The sequence below is a fragment of the Dipodomys spectabilis genome, unplaced genomic scaffold, assembly GCF_019054845.1.
Source record: "Dipodomys spectabilis isolate Male_0828 unplaced genomic scaffold, ASM1905484v1 ptg000157l, whole genome shotgun sequence".
In the NCBI taxonomy this organism is placed as follows: Eukaryota; Metazoa; Chordata; class Mammalia; order Rodentia; family Heteromyidae; genus Dipodomys; species Dipodomys spectabilis.
This window is the reverse complement of record NW_024870834.1, coordinates 20573748-20594176: the sequence shown is the minus strand read 5'-3', so window position 1 is coordinate 20594176 and position 20429 is coordinate 20573748. Positions and strand designations below refer to the sequence as shown.

The 20429-nt window shown below is 45.8% G+C and overlaps 1 protein-coding gene across 3 annotated transcripts in view; it reads left to right on the top strand.

Moving 5' to 3' along the window:
• The first annotated feature begins 1826 nt into the window (after positions 1 to 1826).
• Positions 1827 to 20429, top strand: part of LOC122118635 (acyl-coenzyme A thioesterase 1-like) — a 33925-nt gene continuing 15322 nt past the window's right edge. Inside the window, exons 1-3 of one of the 3 annotated variants that reach the window (XM_042692476.1) lie at positions 1827 to 2335; positions 4285 to 4487; positions 7075 to 7346. In XM_042692476.1, coding sequence (XP_042548410.1) covers positions 1861 to 2335; positions 4285 to 4487; positions 7075 to 7346 — 950 coding nt within the window. In that variant the 5' untranslated portion in view covers positions 1827 to 1860. Of the gene's footprint in view, positions 2336 to 4284; positions 4488 to 7074; positions 7347 to 14796; positions 15318 to 20429 lie in introns of those variants that run through there. The other 2 variants (XM_042692475.1, XM_042692474.1) reach the window with 2 other exon arrangements.

Below are 20429 nucleotides of genomic sequence, written 5' to 3'. Positions count from 1 at the left end.
AGGAGATACAATCAAGGACAACCAAGGGCAAATATTCTCTGGAGCAAAACTTTTCTGGAGCTAAACAACCCATGATACATCTGCAATTCAAGCAATGATCCACATCACCTCTGTACTTCTCAGAAAGTTTCCATCATCTATTAAGATGCCAAGATGGAGGGGGGTGAGGACTAGATGGTATTAATTAGACCCAGTATCCATATTTCACCTAGGCTCAGGTCTCCCCAGTGAAGGTGTTCTGAGTGGCTGGGCCCAGGCCACTTTGTCAGCTGCTTTTCCCTCATGTGTCACTGAGCCATTTCTGTGGGTGTCATAGGAACCAGGGCATTGGGAAGAGGAGGAAGAGCTGCCCGTACAATTTCTGAACTCTGCCTGTACCTTTTAATTTCTATGCTGGGCACTGCAGTGACCCAGGTAAATTCTTTGTGATCTTAAGTTTCCTAGACTGGGAAACTTTCCCAGATTGTTACACATTTAAAAAAGCAAACAAACGGGTATTTCAACTACCCAGAAGCAATTGCTCCATTAAGGAATGGGGTAAAAGTCAACGGAGCCTAAGACCTAATATGATACTTTTTACTTCAGTTTATTTAAGTATTTATAGAGCTTCTATTCCCCCAACACCTTCTTTAATTCCTTTCTTCACCCTGCTTGGTATCTAGATCAGCTGAGCTGTACAGTTGAGCTCCACCAAAGAGAGGCCACTGGGAGAGATACTGCAGAATGAGAAGAGAATGAAATACATTTATTTATTCAGTCAGCCATGGGGCTTGAATTTAGGTCCTGGGTGCTGTCCCTGAACTCTTTTGCTCAAGGCTAGCACTCTACTACTTTGAGCCACAGTGCTACCTCCTGTTTTCTCCTGGTTTCTTGAAGATAAAAGTATCACAGACTTTCCTGCCCAGGCTGGCTTTGAACCATGATCCTCAGATCCTAGCCTCCTGAGTAGCTAGGATTACAGACAGGAGCCACCTGCACCCAGCAAATAGTTGTATTTAGTGTTCTCCCTCTAGGAAGTCAGAGCTCCTGCAACTTAGCTTTGCGGCCCAAAGTTCTTCAACGAACCTCACAGGGTCTTTTGCTTCTGACGTTCCTATGCCTTGGCAAATGTCTTAGTTCCTTTAAGAAACACTCCTTGTGTTGCCCAGGGTCATAAGTCTCTTGCTTTCTGCTAGAAGTGGTCAAACAAACAAGCAACAAAACAAAAAATGCTGAACCTGACACCGAGAGCAATTCGATTTGTGAGGTAAAGAATTCTCTTTCCTTGCAGGAGCATGGGCCCTGTTTTTTTTTTGTTTGTTTTTAAACAGGTTCTGCCTTCAATAACTGTAACAAGATGTCCAGATAAAGAGAATGTATCCAGAGAGTTACATACTTTGCAAAAAGATGCTCGTGCCATTAAAGAGCAAAGTCATACCAGCACCCAAAGGTTCTGACTGCACCAAGACTGGCTAACCCTGGAAGCCGATCTCCCCTGAGCTTCAGGAATGGCTTAAGGGATAAACAGGGATCCCGGCCCTCTTTCTTAGTGATCACATGAATTTCAATCACCAAGGATGGCTCTGAAAATCCGAGTGGTGGGACTCTCAGCCTTTGTTGTTGCGTCTGTCTTTGTGCCTGTTTCAACACTCAACTATGTGCATGCCAGGATCAGCATTTGCCCGCGGCAGATGTTCCTGCTTTCAATCAGGAAACTTTTTCTCACCCAAACAAGGCTCACACAGCAGCAGGGAGAGCATCCCGATCCTCAACCAATGGGAGGGAAGCCAGTGCTCTGGCCTCCGCTGCCAGGCGGAGAGGCAGGGGCGGGGAGACGCCAGGCTAGTCCATGCGCTGCGGACCCTTCCGGCTCCAGTCGAGATGGCGGTGAGGGTGGTGGTGGAGCCCGCGGGCCGCGTGTGCTGGGACGAGCCGGTGCGCATCGCCGTGCACGGCCTGGCCCCCGAGCAGCCCGTGGCGCTGCGCGCGTCCCTGCGCGACGAGAAGGGCGCGCTCTTCCGGGCCCACGCGCGCTACCGCGCCGACGCCCGCGGCCAGCTGGACCTGCAGCGCGCGCCCGCGCTGGGCGGCAGCTTCGCGGGGCTCGAGCCCATGGGGCTCGTCTGGGCCCTGCAGCCCGACAGGCCCTTCTGGCGCTTGCTCAAGCGGGACGTGCAGACGCCCTTGCTGCTGGAGCTGGAGGTGCTGGACGGCCGCGAGCCCGCCGGGCCCGGCGAGCCCGAGGGCGGGCGCGTGCTGGCGCGGGCGGTGCACGAGCGGCACTTCATGGCGGCCGGGGTGCGGCGGGTGCCGGTGCGCGAGGGCCGGGTGCGGGCCACCCTCTTCCTGCCGCCAGGTGAGTGCCTGTGGCCTCGCTGCTGCTCACGTGTTAGTGCCCTGGGTCCTCTGCATATACCTGTGTAACAACACTCGAGGGGTGCTCAGAAGAATGGGGTGAAGGAATAATGCAGTGGATGGGGAGTTGACCCAGCTGCTCACCTAAGACCCACCGTGAGGAATGGAGAGGAGAGAGATGCCCTCCACAAGTAGTTTCAACTTTCCTACATTCTTTTAGAACTTTAACAAAAAGTTTTCTTCCACGCCCACTGTTAGGCTTAGGTTGGTGGGAAGCAGCAGTTACAGTAGGAGCGAGGTCTGTTTCTATCAACTGGAAATCTGCTGAGATTCTTGGATCAAGACTTACTGCCAGTGACTTTTTGTTGTCGTTGGGCTTGAACTCTGGTCTCTGTCTCTCAGCTCAAGGCTAGTGCACTATCACTTGAGACACAGCACCACTTCTAGTTTTCTGTTGGAGATAAGAGTCTCATGGACTTTCCTGCCCGGGCTGGCTTTGAACAGTGACCCTCAGATCTCAGCCTCCTGAATAGCTAGGATTACAGGTGTGAGAGCAGCACACCGCTTGCCAAGGACTCTTTAGTAATAAAACTACAGAGTACATTCATTATACAGCCTCAATAGTGGCAATGAAGACTTGCAAGTCTGTCCTGTCACTTGTTGACAGGACAGAAGGAGGAAAAGAAACTGGAGGAAAAGAAACTCCTCCATACAGCTAGGAGTGGAAGTGTTCAGCTATTCTGGGAAAGTTTTCCATTAAATAGATGATATAATTCTATCTGTTCATGATGCATGTGTACCAGGAGGCAAATGCTTTACAAACAGCCCAAATGTCCACCACCAACAGACCTGATGAGGGAATGGACGCAGATTTCCAGCTGTCAAAGTGATTGGACCACAGCTGCAAGAACCAACACAGAGGAGTGTCAAGCAATGAACTCCCCCCCCCCCAGACAGCACATGCACAGTTCCTTCACTGAGATAAGGTTCACAAAAAGCCAAATGAGAAGGGTGATATTGTAAAGAAAACCAAGAGAAGTACACAGAATCCAGGATGGTGGGAAGGGAGAAAGGGGCCCAGATGCAGTGATGCCTCTCAGGTGCTTGCTGAGTTCTTGGGAATGTTAAAGACACACTTTCTCTAATGTGAAAATATCCCATACCCAGACTTATGCAGGATGAATGTAGCCTTTGGAGTCTGTGTCCATTCACTTAACAGGCTGCATGTGAAATTCATTGATTTTTTTTCTAGTATCAGGCATGTATACTAGGCAAATGCTCTTCTCAGTGAGCTGTATCAATGGCCTATGAAATGTTAATATCAAAAAGCACTCCATGCTCTTTTTAAAACTCTGTGGGGTTTTGAGATTCTGAGTGTGCAGGGGATGTGGATTTAGTTTTAGCCACTTTAGTCTTTCACCATTTTATTTATTTTTTTTAATTTTATTTTATTTTATTTGAGAACATACTGTACAGAGGGGTTACAATTACATGGGCAGGAAAATGCATACATTTCTTACCAAGCATTGCAGCCTCCTCCTTTGTTTACCCTTCACCATTTTATTTTTTTTATTATTTATTTATATATTTATGTATTTATTTTGTTGGTCATGGGGGCTTGAAGTCAGCCTGGGCGCTGTCCCTCAGCTCTTCAGCTCAAGGTTAATGCTCTACCACTTGAGCCACAGTGCTACTTCTGGTTTTCTGAGTGATTTATTGGAGATAAGAGTCTCCTGGAATTTCCTGCCCAGGCTGGCTTTGAACTGCAATCCTCAGATCTCAGCCTCCTGAGTAGCTAGGATTACAGGCATGAGCCACTAACACCTGGCTTCTTTCAACATTTTTAACAGTGGAAAACCTGATCATCCTCATGTAGTCAGCAAATGGCTTTTGATACCACTGCCAAGAGTTTCAGGAATTGTTTACTATTCTGTCTTGTTTCTTTCCAAGAACCTGGGCCCTATCCAGGGATTGTGGACCTGTTTGGAGTTGGAGGAGGCCTCCTGGAGTATCGAGCTAGTCTGCTGGCTGGGAAGGGTTTTGCTGTGATGGCCCTGGCTTATTACAACTATGATGACCTCCCCAAGGTCATGGATACCATGCGTGTTGAGTACTTTGAAGAAGCTCTGAACTTCCTGCGCAATCACCCTGAGGTTAGATCTTCTCTGAGTTTTCTGGGCTAAATAACAGGTCTCCTCTTCCTTCATGCATTGCCTCTGCCTACCATTGTCTTTACTGCCTCTGTGTGTGTGTGTGTGTGTGTGTGTGTGTGTGTGTCCACATGTGGGTGCAGGTGTACACTGCATACTGGTACTGGAACTTGAATTTAGAACCTAATGCTCTCTGTTATCTTTTTGTTCATGGCTGCTCCCCTACAACTTGTCCCATACCTCTATTTGCCTTTTTGCTTCATTGAACATGAGAGAGTTTTGTTTTTGTTTTTGTCAAATTGCAGGGCTTGAACTCAGGGCCTAGGTGCTGTCCCTGAGCTCAAGGTTAGTGCTCTGCCACTTTGAGCCACAGCACCACTTTAGGTTTTCTGGTGGTTAATTGAAGATAAGAGTATCACAGACTTTCTTGTCCTGGCTGGCTCTGAACCACAACCCTCAGATCTCACCCTCCTGTATAGCTAAGATTACAGGCATGAGCCACCAGCATCTGACCAAACATGGGAGTTTTGAATCCGAAGTGTGATTCTCATATCTCAGCCTCCTAAGTAGCTAGAATTATGTGTGAGTGACCAGCACCTAGATTATTTTCGTCAATTTCTATTTCCATGACTTTAACACCTCTTTTCTCCTTTGAAAACTTAGGGTGATTAAAATGGTTTTAATTACCAGAACTTTAATATATGATCCAAAGGGTCATTTATTTACAACATGATACACTGGGATACAAGGACAGGAATCATTCTTGTGGAAAACTGCAAAAAACAAGCCCACTACTGTTGGTAGCATTGAGTGAGGTATTGAGGAAAAGGGAACAAATCTAGATAACCTTTCCCACAGATTTTGCTTTGAACAGGAATAGACTTTCAGGGCAATAGTTATCTTGGCTGAGGTCAAAAATGGTCACTAATAGAGCAGAAAGTACCTGAAGGGAAAGAGCCAGTAGCGAAAACACAGTAAAAGTGGAAAGGAGGTGGGAAGAATCCCAGGAGGCAGTCCTAGAGAATGTTCCCTAAGCACAAGTCGATGGTGGCCTTTGAGAAGATCAGGAGGGACACTCAAGAACTTGAGTTCATGTGAAAGTAGGTAGATTAGGCAGTGGGAAATTGAGAATCCCCTACCTATTTGCTTCAGTGTCCAGGGAATAATGGAAAGCTGAGGTGAATGTAAAGGCTGAAGTGGCTGGAGGAGGTAGAAGATGAAGCAAAATACCAATGATGGGTGACACTCTGAATGCTCATTGGGATGAAAGTAAGGTGATCAGCACCCTTGTATATTTTTCCCCAACCCAGCACTAGTCTGATGGACATGAACAGCTGATCTGTTCCAGGCCAGTGTGAGCAAAGCGGAAGTGGTAATAAAGGAGTGAGAGTGTTTGTAAGGTGCAATCACATTAATGAAGCATGAAATCTAAGCTGGAGGAGGTGGGAAATGAAGAAGCGGGGGCTGGGAATGTGGCTTAGTGATAGAGTGCTTGGCTAGCATGCATCAATCCCTGAGTTCGATTCCTCAGTTCCACATAAATAGAAAAGGCAAGCCGGGCGCTGGTGGCTCACGCCTGTAATCCTAGCTACTCAGGAGGCTGAGATCTGAGGATCGCGGTTCAAAGTCAGCCCGGGCAGGAGAGACCGTGAGACTCCTATCTCCAATAAACCACCAGAAAACCGGAAGTGGCGCTGTAGCTCAAGTGATAGAGCGCTCGCCTTGAGCTGAAGAGCTGAGGGACAGCGCCCAGGCCAGAGTTCAAGCCCCACGACCGACAAAAAAAAAAAAAAAAGAAAGAAAGAAAAGGCAGAACTGGTGTTGTGGCTCAAGTGGTAGAGTACTAGCCTTGAGCACAGAGAGGCTTAGGGACAGCGCCCATGCCAGGTCTGAGTTCATGCCCTAGGACCAGCAAAAAAAAAAAAAAAAAAAGTGGTGGCTGTGGTCTCAGAGATTTGGACAGGGAAGGGATAAAACAGAAGGGCCAAGCTGGAGGAATTAAAGCTGATGATCTGAAAATGGAATGCTTAAAGCTGTGGCTTTGCAGTGATGTACTCATTGGTCATGAAGAGTTAACGTAGTAATAGGAGCTCAAATGGGGTAGATAAAAGATTACAGGTGTGGAGGACTAGGAAGTCCATGTAATATATCTTGATGCCATTGAAGTCACCAAGAATGGTGACGGAGAAATTGTGGCAAGGGTGGGATGCCAGTGGCTCACACCTGTAATCCTAGCCACTCAGGAGGCTGAGATCTGAGGATCGCAGTTCAAAGCCAGCCCAGGCAGGAAAGTCCATGAGACTCTTATCTCCAATTAACTACCAGAAAACCAGAGGTGGCACTGTGGCTCAAGTGGTAGTGTGCTCACCTTGAGCTGAAGAGCTCAGGGACAGTGCCCAGGCCCAGAGTTCAAGCCCCACGACTGACCAAAAGGAGGAAGGAAAGGGGGAAGGATCTGTCACCTTGAGAACAAGTAGAGCCCAGAGGTGAGCCCAGAGGGGGGCCCAGGTCCACCAGAGCCAGCTGGGCACCTCTCACTCCACTGCCCTGTTTGAGGACTCATTCTCTCTCTGTTCTGTGTCTTTCTCAGGTAAAGGGTCCAGGAATTGGGCTCCTTGGGAATTCCAAAGGAGGCGAACTCGGCCTTGCTGTCACCTCTTTCCTGAAGGGTGTCACGGCTGCTGTCATAATCAATGGCTCTGTGGCTGCTGTTGGGGGAACCATACACTACAAGGATGAGTCTGTGCCCCCTGTGAGTTTGCTCAGGAATCGAGTCAAGTTCACAAAAGATGGCATCATGGATGTGATAGAAGGCCTGCAAAGCCCTTTGGTAGAAGAGAAGAGCTTCATTCCTGTGGAAAGGTCTGACACTGCCTTCCTGTTCCTTGTGGGTCAGGATGACCACAACTGGAAGAGTGAGTTCTATGCAAATGAGGCCTCTAAGCGCCTAGAGGCCCATGGGAAGGCAAAGCCCCAGATCATCCTTTACCCTGAGGCAGGGCACTATATTGAGCCCCCTTACTTCCCCTTGTGCAGGGCTGGCATGCATCTCTTGGTTGGGGCTAATATCTTGTTTGGAGGAGAAGCCAAGGCTCATGCAGTGGCCCAAGTGGATGCGTGGAAGCAACTCCAGACTTTCTTCCACAAACACTTGGGCGGGTAGAGTTAAGGGGATTCTCCAGAAAAAGTAGCTCATTCTTTGTTGGTCTGACTGTAATACTCAACAATATGTAAGAACTTCAGTTTAGATTAGCTCATCCTTATGTATTAGAGGAATATTCCTTTTTGCAAAAATAAAAAAGTTACTATTTACAATACTTTTTAAAATCATTTTCATTAATAACATGGAAGCTGTAAGAACAAGTACTTTTTGAAAATAAAACTTAGAAATGTAACTGATACAGTGTATCTTTTCATTCCTGTGCTATTGTCACTGATCATTACCCTTCCACAAATACCCTGTGTGGTGATTTTGCTCTGTTCCTCTTCAGATAGTTTGTGTAACAACCATGAATGTATAAATGAAAGTCTCGTTCCATGAATGTCATTTGAGGAAGAACATTGGTTTTTACAAAACAAGAAAATATTGGAAGAAAGAGCACCTTTACCTGAAACAAGCCCTATGGCACTGTAGGATGTAGGACTGACTTGCAGTTTAGTCTCGAAAGTAAATAAGCACCTGAGGAAGAAATCAGGGCTTACCCATCACTTTTGCTGTGCCTAGCTTTAATCCCACAACCTATCTGCCGGTAAGTAAACGAATGCATATACAAGCAGAGACCTTCACAACATCTTATAGCCAAAATCTGCTAGGATCATGTTTTACTGTAACTTAGGCAAAGAGAGATTGGGGTGACAAAAATCCATCTAAACTCTCCCTTACTAATGAAAATTCAGATGTTGACACATAGGGCATTCAACCAGCAAGGTTATTTTACATAATAAACTCACCTTAAATATGGATAGTAATATTCCACAGGCCCTAACTTGACATTTTGGAGGTTCACATATTTTTTTTTCAGAAAATATGTACAAAGCGGGGCAGGGTGGCTCATGCCAGTAATCCTGGCTACTCAGGAGGCTGAGATCTGAGGATCACTGTTCAAAGCCAGCCAGGGCAGGAAAGGCCATGAGACTCTTATCTCCAATAAAACACTCAGAAAACCAGAAGTGGTGCTGTGGTTCAACTGGGAGAGCACTAGCCTTGAGCTGAAGAGCCAAGGGACAGCGCCCAGGCTCAGAGTTCAAGCCCCGTGACCGACAAAAAAAAAAAAAGAAAAAGAAAAAAAGTATGTACAAATAAAAATGTCATGGGACATTTGTAATTACCAGAAAAGAACATAGGATAAAAAAGATATAAATATGGCAAGTAGTTCCTTCTTTTTCTTAAGTGAATTACAATTTCCAACCTCTATATTTCCCATACCCTTTGTTTTCTTCATGGAATTTTCTATATTGCTGTATTTCTGAGCATTCAGTGTTAGATTCAGATGTTAACTAAATAAAATGCCATTTGGCTAAAACTTCTTTGCTGTGGGGCTTAGAGCCTGGGCACCATCTCTGAGCTCTTTTGCTGAAGCCTTGTATTCTACCACTTTGAGCCATGGCATCACTTCTGGTTTTCTGGTAGTTAATTGGAGATGGGTCTCACAGACTTTCCTGCCTGGTCTGGCTTTGAACCATGATCCTCAGATCTCAGTATCATATGTAGTTAGGATTACAGGCATAAGCCACCAGTGCTTGGCTTAAAGCTGCCTCGGACCGGGTTCTGTCGGGAAGACGGAGGATATCTAGGGGATGAACCTGGAATAGGATGGGGAGATGGCAGACAACTCACACACATTAGGAGTGGATGCTGAGTGCGATTTAATGCAGAGGATAACAAACTTCTATAGCAAAAATCTCCATAAGAAAGGGCAAAAGGTTACATAATCTTGCTGCAGGGCTTCATTCTTGGGCGGTCACCAGCTGGTCGCCTGAAAGGCACTTGTTTCCAGCTTATCTCTAAGAAATATAATGGGTTTCGATGTTTGTCACCAACTAACCATTACCTTATTTCTATAGAGGCCTTAACTGTCCCATAAGATCTTTTCTGTTCCTTCTTCAATAGTAAGGTCACAGAGGCCTAGATCTAGCAAGTCTCTTAGTAAATGAAAGAGAGTAACAGGAAGTTCTTTCTCCTAAGTAGTTAACTCAGCAATTGCCATACATTCTTTCTGTTCTAGCCGCGCCTACAGCTTCTTGTAAATCTCTTACAGACAATTCCTTCTGCTGAAGTGACTTCATGAAACCCCCAATACTTTTATATTTACTTATATTTGTCTACTAGCCTCCATAAGAGGGGCTTTCAGGGTAGCACTTAACTCTGGTGAGTTAGTCATATTTTTAAGACACTCATCAGATGTTGGAGTCGTCAACACTCTTAAGAAAGAGCTTTGAATAAAGGAACGTTGACAATGAGTAAGTACAAAGAGCAGCAGAAACAGTAAAAGATTAATAGGCACTCTTATACAGTGAAGAAAAGAAAAGCAGAAACAGAAACACATCTTTCCTAGGGGTTTGCCAGCCTTTCCAGGAGTAGGCCTCTTAGAAGCCCTATTCTCCGAGGTAGACTTCGGTGAAGTCCCCAAACTCGGAGATATGTCTCTGTAAAGCCCCATTCTCTGAGGTAGACTTCGGTGAAGTCCCAATACTCAGAGATAGGTCTCTGAAGCCCCTTTCTCAGGTCTGAAAGCTGGTTTCCCATGCTAAGCAGACTCCACCGGAGTAGGCGTGGCATAAAGCTATGTTTTCTAATAGCCTATAATCCCTGGCTCTGCCTAGCCAGGCTGAATACAAAGGAAAATTGAGGCTGTTATCTGTAACTTTCCAGCTCAATAACTTCCTTTGCTTCTATCGAAAAGCACCGGTGGCTCACACCTGTAATCCTAGCTACTCAGGAGGCTGAGATCTGAGGATTGTGGTTCAAAGCCAGCCCGGGCAGGAAAGTCAATGAAACTCTTATCTCCAATAAACCACTCAAAACCAGAAGGGGTGCTGTGGCTCAATTGGTAGAGTGCTAGCCTAGAGCTGAAGAGCTAAGGGACAGCACCCAGGCCCAGAATTCAAGCCCCATGACCGACAAAAAGAAAAAAAAAAGGGGGGGGGGAATGTAAACAAAGGGTAGAAAGGTGAGGGGACAATAATTGAGAGCTAAAATTCAAAGGACAAAAAAAATGAGTAGAAGATTCTTTTTCCCACATGAAGATGACCTGATGCTTGGGTTTCCACCTTCCACAGACATGAGTAGGCTCAGAAAAGAACTAGCAGTAAGAGTAGCTTTCTTGGTTTTCCCTGGTGATTATGCTTTCTTAGTACCTTGGGAAGCACACAGCAAGATATTAGACTGTTCTAACACTCTCCAAGGTAATTTCTTCCACTATTTATCATGCTGGAATACTAAGCATCTCCGAGATTTTGGATCAGGACAGAACCTTAAAACAGAAGTAAAATAGACATGGATGACTCTGTTCGCTAACAAACTGGCTTTGAAAGCAAAGAAAAGAGAAAATCTCCTCTTCTTCATTGTCTCTCTCTCTCCTCCTCCTCTTCCTTCTCTTCTTCCTCCTCCCCCTCCTCTTCTTTCTTTTGGACATAGTAAAGAGTGATTTATTCACAAAACAAAGCAAAAGTACATTTTGAGGGTATGAGGAACAGTTGGAAAAGCAGTCAACTGCCTAAATAGTATGAGTGTACTTCAAGGGATGAAGTGGCTCCTGTAGATAAGTACTGGCTTTGTCGAAGGGCTTGGGGCCTGGGGTTTTACCCAATAGAGTAGAGTTACTAAGTGACATTAAACTGAGGCCCTCAGTTTTGAGGTTTATGAGGATGGTTTGATGAATATTCAATGGCTTCCCTGGTGTAAGAAGACATAGGCAATGTGTTTGATCCTCTGTATCTTAACTTGATACAGGTACAGTCTGCCTAAGGAGGGTATAGACCCATTATATTAATCATTGGCCTATGATGTGGACCTAAGCCATCTGGGGGGGGGTCTAGGGCATTTCTTTGGGCCTGCTCACCTCTCTCTATATGACCGCCTATGCTAACAGTATTGTGGCATTCTGGATAGAATTCTGAAACAAATGAAGGACATTAGGGAAAAAGATGAATTATTTTGTAGGCCACTGTGTCATTTTGTTTCTACAACAGTTGTTTCACCCAGCAGTCCAGTCAAGCTTCTTATCTAACAAAATTACAAAAGTAATCAACACAGCACCTGAAAAGTTTAATTTCTCAAACTTCCAAATATGAACTGGAAATGGGGTAAAGGTCTTAGTAAACAACCCAACTAAGTTAACTGACATAGTTCAAGGTACTGGGGAGTAAACTGACAGAGGGCTTATCAGGATAATGATGAAACTCTGCCCAGCCAGCCAGTGTCTGGTCTGAAAGCCATGACTTCCATATAAACTAAAATCCCTAACTGTGGGGAGTCTTCCTTTAAGGAATAATGGCAAGATCTCTTGAAGAAGAGACATGAGAATTCTATCACTCACTGCAAGGGTAGATTCCTCTGAGAAACTGTATGTCTCAGTCTCAAAGCTTTGGACAAGAAAAACAAGAATTGGGGCTGGGAAGGTAGCTCAGTGGTAGAATGCTTGCCTTGCATGCATGAGGCCCTGGGTTTGATTCCTCAGCACCACATAAGCAGAAAAAGCCAGAAGTGGAGCTGTGGCTCAAGGGGTAGAGTGCTAGCCTTGAGCTGAAGAGCTGAGGGACAGCGCCTAGGCCCAGAGTTCAAGCCCCACAACCTGTGAAAAAACAAAAAAAGAAAAACAAGAATTTCAGGGGATTTTTTTTTTTTTTGGTCGGTCGTGGGGCCTGAACTCTGGGCCTGGGCGCTGTCCCTCAGCTCTTCAGCTCAAGGCGAGCGCTCTACCACTTGGGCTACAGCCCCACTTCCGGTTTTCTGGTGGTTTATTGGAGATAGGAGTCTCACAGTCTTTCCTGCCCGGGCTGGCTTTGAACCTCGATCCTCAGATCTCAGCCTCCTGAGTAGCTAGGATTACGGGCGTGAGCCACCAGCGCCCGGCAGGGGATTTTTTGCGCAAGTTCATAAACAATGTACATTTCTATTAATTATAAGCCACTCATAAAGTCTCTTAGTGATTGAGGATGTGGAGGAGGAAGGATCTAAGGTGAATGAAACCCTGCAAACTGGCCATGGATCAGGATCTTGTCTATCCATGAGGTCCTCATGCCTACTTAGGGGCACAGAGATTTATGATTTGGTTTCATTCTGAGCACAGTATGTCCTCCATCTGGATATTAAACTTGGCCATCATCAAGATGCCAGATAAACACTGGAATTGTTTGTTGGTACCTCTTATGAGTACCAGCAACTTTCTATGGCAGCTGATGCTTTGCTGACTGTGGACAGCTCTGAGACCTGGCCTGTGCTTCCTCCACGCCTCTCCTAGGTAGAGCCATCCTTAGTGGTGGTGCTCTAAATGGCCAGGCTCAGGCCCCCTTGTCAGCTGTTTCTCCCTCATGCTTCACTGAGTGATTTCTGTGTACCTCTCAGAAACCTGGGCATTGGAGATGAGAATCTTGCCTGTGCAACTTCTGAACTCCAGCTATTTCATTCATTTTCTGTGATGGGAGCCTGCAGTGATCCAGGCAAGTTTTTTAGCCAGCTGAATTTCCCAGATTGGGGCCTAGCCTATTTGTTACACCTTAAACAACAGGTATTTCAAATACCCAAAAGCAGTTGCTTCATTAGATGTAATGGGAGGAAAGGTCACAGAAAGTGGGGATTTGGGTAGGAAAGGTCACAGAAATCTGGGAACTGAGTCCTAGTTTGCTTTTTTTTTTCCAATGTATAAATATTTAGCTGTCATTTACCCCACACCTCCACATACCCTTCCTTTTCCATCTTGATCAGAGTCCAAGCAGGCTAAGCTGTGTGGTTGAGTTCAGCCAAAGAGAGGCACAGGATGGTAAGAGGAGAGTCAAGTCAAGATATTCAGTGTGACCCTACCTGCCATGTTATGCTTTAAGGATGACTATTCTGCCTCAAACATTGTTGGGTCTTTTTTTTTTTAATTTTTTTTAATTATTATTATTTTTTTGGGTCTGGTCCTGGGGCCTGAACTTTGGGCCTGGGCACTGTCCCTCAGCTCTTCAGCTCAAGGCTAGCGCTCTACTACTTGAGTCACAGCGCCACTTCCAGGTTTTTCTTTCTTTCTTTCTTTCTTTCTTTTTTTTTTGCTTAGGTGGTGCTGAGGAATCGAACCCAGGGCCTCAGGCATGCAAGGCAAGCGCTCTGCCACTGAGCCAACCTCCCAGCCTTGGGTCTTTTTTATTTCAAGCTTTCCAAAGCCTTTGTGAATATGGTTTTCTTCATTTAAAAATCTTCTCAAATTATATTGCTTCTTTTTGGAATTCCTAGCCCTACCAATACAGACTAGATCTTTCTGGGTAGATACCACACGCGAATCTGGCAGTGTTTTTCCACTTAATATTCCTAACAAATCTTTAACTGGGTAGTTTGTTAAAGACACTCCAGCTTGGAGCTGGAGGCGTGTCTCAGTTAGTAGAGCAACAGCCAATCAGCTTTGAATCCTGGTCTCAGACAAGAGGGAGAGGAAGGGAGAGGGAGGGGAAAGGGAAAAGAAAAGATTTCCAAGCTATAGAAGAGCAGTGAGACTGTATTGTATGCTCCAATTTAAATGCATGGCCTTTAGGAAAGGCGTAGGAAGAGACGCATGGGTTAAATGGGAATCAGGGACACGTTTAAGACACTGACTTGCTTTACCCTCACCAAACCATCCTTTCTAGTCTTTCCGCTTAAGCGTCCTTTGTACATCTATTTCAACACAGTTTTCTCAATCTAGAGTGCATAGAATGCCAAGCACCCAGGGGCCGGTCTTGGAATGCGGCTCCCAGTCAATACACAGAAGGACTCAGTCTCAAATTTTGCCCCAAAGGCCACTCCCGCTGCTACGTGTCTCACCGGGATAAAGCACACCACACATGCCGGGAAGGAAAACTTTCCGATCAGGAAAGACTGACGGGCCTCTGTCCGGACCAAGAACAGCGGCCACCTTTGAACCTGGCGGGGGGGGGGGGGGCGGGAGAGAGGGAGGGGGCGGTGAAGGGGGGCGTGTAATTACCCCGAGAGCCTGCAAGAATGTGCAGGGTGAGAGTGGGGATTGGCGTCTGTAGTCAGGCCAGGTGGTCAGGACGGGTCAGGGCGACCTGAGGTGCGGAGAGGCGGGCAGAACTCGAGCAGCCGGATTGCTGACTACCACAGGCTGACTTCACCCGTGGAAGGATTTCCCCTCCCACCCTGCGTCCCGGCTCCAGTCGAGATGGCGGCGCCCAGGGTGGTGGTGGAGCCCGCGGGCCGCGTGTGCTGGGACGAGCCGGTGCGCATCGCCGTGCACGGCCTGGCCCCCGAGCAGCCCGTGGCGCTGCGCGCGTCCCTGCGCGACGAGAAGGGCGCGCTCTTCCGGGCCCACGCGCGCTACCGCGCCGACGCCCGCGGCCAGCTGGACCTGCAGCGCGCGCCCGCGCTGGGCGGCAGCTTCGCGGGGCTCGAGCCCATGGGGCTCGTCTGGGCCCTGCAGCCCGACAGGCCCTTCTGGCGCTTGCTCAAGCGGGACGTGCAGACGCCCTTGCTGCTGGAGCTGGAGGTGCTGGACGGCCGCGAGCCCGCCGGGCCCGGCGAGCCCGAGGGCGGGCGCGTGCTGGCGCGGGCGGTGCACGAGCGGCACTTCATGGCGGCCGGGGTGCGGCGGGTGCCGGTGCGCGAGGGCCGGGTGCGGGCCACCCTCTTCCTGCCGCCAGGTGAGTGCCTGTGGCCTCGCTGCTCTGTCTGGGATGGTGGGCCGATGGGGGGATTGGTCGCAGGTGCACCGCATCCCACCCACCAGCCTCACGTTCCCCACTCCCAGGCCCTCCACGGGGCACTTAGAGGTCAGTGGAGGCTGAGAAAGTGTGGCCAACATTGATTTTTTTCTCGATCCTGAAAGCTTCCTCCTACCAGTTTCAGTGGTCCCAATGCTTCTCTAAGGCATAAATGAAATTGAGAAAATAGTTCTTTGGTAAAAAGTCGTACGATATTGTCACTGAAGTAGTAACAAGCACAAAAATCAACAGTCTAAAGGGATCTACGGAAAAGGTCTTTCCTGTGAAAATCACTACTGATCTCCTAGGCAACTATGTTGCCTTCCAATTGTTACTGTGCCAGAACCTGACAACCCAGATAGGGCTTTTTAAACTTCTTCATTGTGTCCTGGGGCTCTGTTAGAATCATTCATTTCAACGTTTTCTCACTTTCTAAAAGGCCGAGGTTCCAAATTTTGGTCAATTAGATTGTTCTTATTTTCTTTATTACTAGAGTTTGTCCTGCTATCCTTTTATGAATATAATATGTCCTTGATTTGGTAACTCATACTCTTGGTATTCAGTGGGCTTCCAGAAGCCATTGAATTAACTTCTCTTTTCCAAACTGCCAGAATGCTCTTTGACATGGAGTTCTGCCTCCAGGAACCTCCCCTGCTGAAATCTACAAGTCAGTTCTTAGCAGTACTTGTTACAATGAAAAACTGAAGATGGATGATGTGACTTACACTTGTAACCAGCTACTCATGAGGTGAGGGCCAGTAGGATTAGAGTTGGAAGTCAGCCCAGACAAGAAGTCAGTGAGATTGTCAATAAGCTGGGCACAGTGGTCCACAAATCAGTCGTACCAGCTGTACGACTGATAAAAGTTGGATGATCCTGGCCCAAGACCAGCTCCGTGAAAGAAGCACTAGATCCTGTCTAAAAAAAACAAAGAAATGGGCTTGGAATGTGGCTTAGTGGTAGAGTGCTTGCCTAGCATTCATGAAGCCTTGGGTTCATTTAGTCAGTACCACATAGAAAAAGCTGGAAGTGGCACTATGGCTCAAGTGGTAAAGTGGTAGGTTTGAGCAAAAGAAGCTCAAGGCCAGTGCCCAAGCCCTGAGTTCAATCCCCAGGACTGACAATAAACAAAATAAAAAAACAAAGCAAAAAAGTGCTGGGGGAGGGGGCACGGTTCAAGGGATGTCTGTTCAACAAACACAAGGCCTGAATTCAAGGCCCAGTAGTACAAAAAATTTTTTTAGAAAGATGAAGAAATAAAAAAAAACCTGATAGAACTATTTATACCATACTTTGAAATATATTCAGCTCGCTGGGCGCTGGTGGCTCACGCCTGTAATCCTAGCTACTCAGGAGGCTGAGATCTGAGGATCGCGGTTCAAAGCCAGCCTGGGCAGGAGAGACTGAGACTCCTATCTCCAATGAACCACCAGAAAACCGGAAGTGGCGCTGTAGCTCAAGTGGTAGAGCGCTCGCCTTGAGCTGAAGAGCTGAGGGACAGCGCCCAGGCCCAGAGTTCAAGCCCCATGACCGACAAAAAAAAAAAAAAAATGTATTCAGCTGTTAAAAATGAGGTGAAGCTATTAGGATGTATCATCAAATGAAGTAAGCCTCAGAAATGAGTGTAATATGATCTCACTTTTCTGAGCAATTTTGTCTGTGTGTTTTAGAGTGCATCTATAAGCAGTAAAATAAAAACTTGTTATGTAATAGGTGTTAAGTACACACATTATGTGACAGGATACCTGATATAAATAACTTAAAAGGATGAAATGTTTATTTTGGCTTATTTTGATCTGTCATGATGAAGAAGAAGGTGTGGTGGAGCTGAGCAGCCTACTTCATGGAACTAGGAAGTGGAGAGAAGGCCTGAGCTAGCATGCTCTCTCCTTTCCCCCTTACATCCATCCTGGCCCTCTCCCTAAGGAATGCTGCCCACCTTTGGTGTTGGTGTTCCCATTTAGAGGTTGGCTTTACTAATCTCCTAGGTTCTCAACCCAGTGAAGTTGATAGCAAAGCTAAATCATCACATGAAATAATGAAAAAAAAAGCTTCAAGGGAATATTGAATACAATTGTCGTACTGCAAATTAAGCTTCATTATTAAGTTCCAGTTACTAAAGCATATGTTGATACAGAAATTAACTAGTAAGGCAACAGTACAGAATAGACATTTCATAAGTTAGCATTTGTATAATGTGCATATGCATATGGAAGCATGGTGGTAGTAGTAAACATGTTTAGGAAAACTCAGTTTTATTACTTATTATTACCCTTACCTCACATCATATACCAAAATGAATTCCAGAAGAATGGAAGACATACATGTGAAAAACAAGTCATTATAACTGTTGGGGGGGAGGAGGTGGGACGTGGATAGCTTTATAACTTCAAAGCCAAGAAAGGTTTCTTTTTTTTATTGCTTTTCTTTCTTATTTTGTTTTTCTTTTTTGTTGGCTGTGGGGCTTGAACTCTGGGCCTGGGCACTGTCCCTGAGCTCTTCAGCTCAAGGTGAGCACTTTACCACTTGATCCACAGCACCACTTCTGGTTTTCTGGTGGTTAACTAGAGATGAGTCTCATGGAGTTTCCTGCCTGGGCTGGCCTTTAACCATGATCCTCAGATCTCAGCCTCCTGAGTAGTTAAATTACAGGTATGAGCCACCAGCGCATAGCAAGAAAGATTTCTTATAGAACTTGAGAAAGCCAAAGTCTAGAGGGTGCTAAGAATGTAGCTCAGTGGTAAATTGTTTGCTTTGTATGTCCAAGGCTTTGGGTTCAGGAACCAGGTCTACCAAAAGAGAGGGTTGAGGGGACAAAAGAAAAACACAAAATACGAAGAAAATACAAAATCGTCCATGAGACCATGCAATAACCAAAGATGCCACATTGTTATGCATCTAGGGAAAATGTTCTTAATGTTGAATGGAGTGCTATGGCTTCAAGCCTATCTAAATATGTTCTCTTTTTGTTTCAAAATAACCTTTTAGTATTCATGACTTGAGATGTATGTATATAAATTATATAATCCTATTAAAATATCTGTGTCCCCAGGCACTGGTGGCTCATGCCTGTAACCCTAGCTGCTCAGGAGGTTGATGTCTAAGGATTGCGGTTTGAAGCCAGCCTTGACAGAAAAATTCATGAGACTTTTAAGCAACAAAAAGCTTGAGGTGGAACTATGTCTCAAGGGGTTGAGTGCTAGCCTTAAGCTAAAAAGCTCATGGACAGTGCTTAGGCCCTGAGCTTAAGCCTCAAGGCCAGCTCTCTCTCTCTCTCTCTCTGTCTGTCTGTCTGTCTGTCTCTCTCTCTCTCTCTCTCTCTCTTCCTTGTGTTCAGGTGAAGGGAAAAACCAAAACTCTAACCAATTACTTGACTTTGACTTGATTCTGGGAATACTAATACACAATACTAATGCACACAAGAAATGTGAAAAAACAAAAGTGAAAAACAAACATGACTTCTCCAAAAGTGAACACTCTCAAAATAAAACATTTTTAGAAATTAAAAACTTCAACCTGACCATCATTTGAAAGCCTTCCTTGATAATATCTGGATCAAGTTGAAAATGAAATATTAGAGCTTGAAGATAAGGTAGATTAATTAGTACATGTGCATAAAGATAAGGGAAAAATAAAGAGTGCAAATGAAATTTCTAAGACCTCTGGGCTATCATTAAAAAACCAAATGTATGAATCAAGGACACAGAACAAGGAGAAGAGGAGTAAGACAAGAGGATAAAAATATTCTATAAGATAATAGGAAAAAATTCTCAAAGCTTAAAAAAGATTTAGGCACATGTGGCTCATGCCTATAGTCTCAGCTACTCAGGAGGCTTAGATCTGGGGATCCATGGTTTGAGGCCAGTCTGGGCAAGAAAGTCTGTGAAAGTCTCTCATCTCCAATTAACTACCAGAAATGGCACTGTGGCTCAAAGTGGCAGAGTACCAGCCTTGAGTGAAAAAACTCAAGTATAGCATCTAGGCTGTGAGTTCAAACCCCATGACCAACCAAAACTAAATAAATAAAAGGCTATTTAAGGTACCAAATGAAGATCAGAAAATAACTTCTAGTAAGCCAAGAAGATACAGAATTATATATTGCAATCCCTGAAAGAAAGAAACTGCCAATTATGGTTGCTATATCCACCAAAGCTATCCTTTATTATTAAAGCAGAAATAAAAACCTTCCATGATAAACAAAAAGTATAAGAATTCATCACCATTATTCCAGCACTGTAGAAGGTACATGAAGGAATCCTATACAACCATGAAAATATGGGAAAGAATAAATCTCACTAAATGAGTAGATAAGAAAATGAGAATTTATTTATTTCTGTTCTTGTTTCTCCTCCTCCTCCTCCTCCTCCTCTTTCTCCTCCTCCTCCTCCTCCTCCTCCTCCTCCTCCTCCTCCTCCTCCTCCTCCTCCTCCTCCTTCTCCTCCTCCTCCTCCTCCTCCTTCTCCTCCTCCTCCTCCTTCTTTGCCAGTCTCTGAGCTTCTTTTGCTCAAGGATAGCAGTTTATCACTTGACTCACAGTGCCACTTCCAGCTTTTTCTGTTTATGTGGTACTGAGGAATTGAACCCAGGGCTTCATGCATGCTAGGCAAGCACTCTACCACTAAGCCATATTCCCAGGCAGAAAATGAGGATTTCTGGGCAACAGTGGCTCAAGCTTATAATCCTAGCTACTCAGGAGGGTGAGATCCAAGGATTAAGGTTCAAAGCAAGCCCAGGGAAGGCAAGTCTGTGAAACTTATCTCCAGTTAATCACATAAAAAGCCAGAAGGGCCACTGTGGCTCAAGCAGTAGAGTGCTAGCTTGAGCAAAAAGGAGCTCAGGCCCAGCACTGGTGGCTCATGCCTGTAATCCTAGCTACTCAGAAGGCTGAGATCTGAGGATCAAGGTTCAAAGCCAGCCCAGGCAGGAAAGTCCATGAGACTCTTATCTCCAACTAACCACCAGAAAACCAGAAGTGACCCAGTGGCTCAAAGTTGTAGTGCCCTAGAGCTCAGGAACAGGGCTCAAGCCAAGTTCAAGCCCCACAACTGACCA